The sequence below is a fragment of the Eimeria tenella genome, genomic scaffold (genome assembly GCF_000499545.2).
Source record: "Eimeria tenella Houghton genomic scaffold, Eth_scaff854, whole genome shotgun sequence".
Classification (NCBI taxonomy): Eukaryota; Apicomplexa; class Conoidasida; order Eucoccidiorida; family Eimeriidae; genus Eimeria; species Eimeria tenella.
The window spans coordinates 1-3,744 of NW_013545968.1; the positions used below are offsets into that span (position 1 = coordinate 1).

At 60.2% G+C, this 3,744-nt stretch overlaps 1 protein-coding gene across 1 annotated transcript; it reads left to right on the top strand.

Annotated features, from left to right (window-relative positions):
- Positions 1-373: 373 nt before the first annotated feature.
- On the top strand, positions 374-3,393 carry ETH_00031155 (uncharacterized protein; the record flags this gene model as incomplete). The annotated part of the gene is made up of 5 exons (XM_013380745.1): positions 374-678; positions 859-1,663; positions 1,931-2,356; positions 2,500-2,557; positions 2,696-3,393. 5 exons carry the CDS (start codon positions 374-376, stop codon positions 3,391-3,393), a joined length of 2,292 nt encoding a protein of 763 aa, XP_013236199.1.
- Positions 3,394-3,744: the final 351 nt, after the last annotated feature.

The window sequence follows — 3,744 nt, forward strand, 5'->3', positions numbered from 1 at the left end:
GCAGCTGCTGCTGCTGCTGCTGCTGCTGTTGCTGTTGCTGCTGCTGCGCCTGTCTTGTTTTAATTCTTTCGCAGCTTTCAGCTGCTGCTCTTTTCTGCTGAAGAAGCTGCAGGCCCCACGTGAGGCATCGGGCTGATCAGCAGCAGCAGCAGCAGCAACAGTAGCAGCAACTGCGGCAACTGCAGCAACAGCAGCAGCAGCAGCTTCCACAGCAGCCAGTTTTGCTTGACTTGTAGCTTTAAATTGCTGCTGTTGCGCCGCGAGCAGCCGCAGACGCAGCAGAATCTGCAGCGCACGGTGCTGCAGCAGCAGCGTTCCCCTGCGCAGCAGCAGCAGCAGCAGCAGCTGCTGCTGCCGCAGCAGCAGCAGCAAAATGATGGACCGGCTGCTTGTGCTGCGGCTGCTGGGCACCGAGGAGGAGCCGCCCCCGTACTCGCGCTTCCGGGAGCTGCAGCAGCAGCTGCAGCAGCTGCCGCCGCTGCAGCAGCAGCAGCTGCTGCAGTACATCCTGGAAACAGTGCAGCACAGAGCAGCAACAGCAGCAGCAGCAGCAAACCCTTTCCTCGCCTACAAATGTGCCCGCCTCTGCACGCTGCTGCTGCGTGAGGGCCCCTATGCCTTTAAGCCGCTGCTGCGCAGCAGCAACCCAAACCCTCTGAGGGCCCTCGAGACCTTCAGGTAAACCCTAAACCCTAAACCCTAACGCTAACCCTAAACCCTAACGAGGTGCAGTTTCGAAGAGCGCTTAAAAGGGCAGCAAAAGAAGCAGGATGGGGACTAGCTGCAGGTGGCAAGGGCCACTGGTTTAGGGGGTTTAGGGTTTAGGGTTTAGGGCTTAGGGTTTGGAGTGGACTGCAGGGCCCCGCCCCATCCTATTCTTGGTGAAGCTCCTGTTGCTGACGCTCGCGCTGAAGCAGCAAATGCTTTGGGGCTGCTGTTTGCTGACAGCAGCAGCAGCAGCAGCAGCGGCAGCAGCGGGCGGCTGGCAGCCATTGAGAACCCCAGCTGCCTGGCGCTGCAGCAGCAGCAGCAGTACAGCGCAGCAGCAGCAGCAAGCGAACAAGCCCTCAAGCTTGTTGCTGATGCTGCTGCTAAGTATCTTCCTGCTGCGCTGCAGCGGCGGCTGCCTTCCCTGGGGGCCCCCTACTTCAGCAGCAGCAGCAGCAGCAGCAACAGCAGCAGCAGCAGCAACCATGGGGGGTACGTGGCTGCTGGCTTCGCGCAGCCGGTGCAGCGGGGCTTCGGCAGCAGCAGCAGCAACAGCAGCAGCAGCTCTTCTTACATGCCTGCAACACTGCAGCAGCAGCAGCAGCAGCAGCAGCAGGGGCGGAGCCCCTGGTCGCCCCCGCCCTCGAGCCACTACACGGCGCCCTCCCCCGCTTCGCTGGCAGCAACCAGCAGCAGCAGCAGCAGCAGCAGCAGCAGCAGCAGCAGCAGCAGCAGCAGCAGCAGCAGCAGCCCGGGGGCGTACGAAGCAGGCGTTGTTGCTGAACTTGCTGCAGTCTCGGGAATGCGGCTGCGGCCTTCTGCTGCTGCACTGCGCGACTTTACGCAGCGTGCTGCTCCTCTGGACCCTTTGCTGCTGTGCTGCTTGCTGCAGCAGCAACTTGCAAAGACAGACTTGCTCTGGGCCTCCAAGCTCAGGCTGCTGCACGGAATCAAAGTGCGCACTCCTGCTGCTGCTGCTGCTGCTGGTCCTGCGGTCGCTGTTGCTGCTGCTGCTGCTGGTCCTACGATCGCTTACGCTGCTGCTGCTGCTGCTGCTACGATCGCTGTTTCTGCTGCTGCTGCTGCTAGGATCGCTTTCCCTGCTGCTGCTGCTGCTACGGCCGCTGTTGCGGCTACTGCTGGCGTGCGGATGATTTTGCTGCTTTGCGGCTGCTGCTGTTGCAGGGAATTGCTGCTGCTGCTTTTGAGTGTGCTGCTGCAGGCACTGCTGCAGCAAGAGCAGCAGCAGCAACAGCAGGAGGGCCGCTGCAGCTTTCTTTCTGCTGCAGCAGCGAACCTGCAGCAGCAGATCAGTGACTGCAGCAAAACCCCCCAGCTGCAAGCAATAGCAGAGGAAGTGCTGCTGCTGTTGCGGTCAGTGGATTCTGCTGCTGCAGACGAGGAGGACTCCGAACCAGCAGCTGCAGCATCTGCTGCTGCTGCGCCTGGTGCTGCTGCACCGTCTGCTGACTTGCTTATGCTGGAACAACCAGCAGCAGCAGCAGCAGCAGCAGATTCTGGTTCCCTCTTAGACGATTTGCTGAGACCAGAGCCGGCTCCAGCAGCAGCAACAACAGCAGCAGCAACACCAGCAGCAGCAACACCAGCAGCAGCAGCTGCTGCTGCTGCTGCGCCATCCCTAAACCAGGTCAGCAGCGCACTGTACGCGCTTCTGAGCCTAGGTTTAGGGTTTAGGGTTTAGGGGTATAGGATTTAGGGTTTGCCTTCACTGTAATGCTCAAGGTTTAGGGTTTAGGGTTTAGGGTTTAGGGTTTGCGCTTTTGCCTTCAGGCGGACAGCTTAGATCTGCTGCTGGGTGGAGGACCCTCAGCTGCTGCAGAGCCCCCCAGTAGGCATAAGGGTTTAGGGTTTAGGGTTTAGGGTTTAGGGCTCAGACACAAGGGGCTTGAGCGGCGCAGGAGCTTGTGCGAAGGCTCTAGGGTTTAGGGTTTAGGGTTTAGAGTTTGGGTCTTGCGATTTCCTGCAGCGGCGCTTTTCTCGGGCCTGCAGCTGAAAGACAAAGATAAGCCTGTTGCTGCTGCTGCTGCTGCTGCTGCAGCACCTGCTGCTGCTGCCCCAGTGTCTTCCCCGTTCGCCTTTGCTGCTGCAGCTCGCCCCCCTGCCTTGCAGCAGCAGCAGCAGCAGCAGACGCAAAACATATTGTTGCTGTCGCCGCTGCAGTCCCCCAGTACAGCAATGACAGCAGCAGGAACAGCAGCAACAGCAGCAGCAACAGCAACAGCAGCAACAGCGACAACAGCAGCAGCGAAGCAGTCATGGGAAATAGACCTCCTGGAGGCGGCCACTGCTGGCCCCACTCTGCTGCAGCAGCAGCAGCAGCAGCCGCAGCAGCAGCAGCCGCTGCTGCTCGATGTTGCAGCGGATGCAGTGCCTGTCCAACTGCAGCAGCAGCAGCAGCAGCAAACAGCAAGCTACGGTGCTTCTTTGCTCCCTTCCTTGGAGCAGCAACAGCAGCAACAGGCTTCTCGCTTTGCTGCATTGCAGCCGCAGCAGCAGCGGCCGGCAGTCCCGGCGTTCGCGTTCGTTGCTGCTGCTGCCGTGCCTCGGCAGCAGCAGCAGCAGCAGCAGCAGCAGCAGCAACAGGCCAAGTTCCCCGCTGTTGCTGCAGGCAGCAGCAGCAGCAGCGACGGCGGGTTCACCGCCTTCTCTCTCATTGCAAAGTAACAAGTCATCCATAGATGACAGCTAGCTAGCTAGCCAGCTAGCTAGCTAGCTAGCTAGCTAGACTGGCTAGCTAAGTGGCGACCCCACAGCTAGCTGGTCTACTGATTCTGGCTAGCCAGCTAGCTGCACCCAGCGAGCGGTCTATTCAGCTATTCAGCTAGCCGCTTGTAGCTGGCTAGCTAGCTAGCCAGCTAGCTAGCTAGCTAGCCAGCTAGGTAGCTAGCTGCTGCAGTATCGTAGCGCAGCTAGCTGGCTAGCTGGCTGTCGCGCGGCTAGCTGGCTTGCCAGCTGGCTAGCTAGATATCATGCAGCAGGCCAGCTAGCCAGCTAAATGTCCTGAGGCTAGCTGGC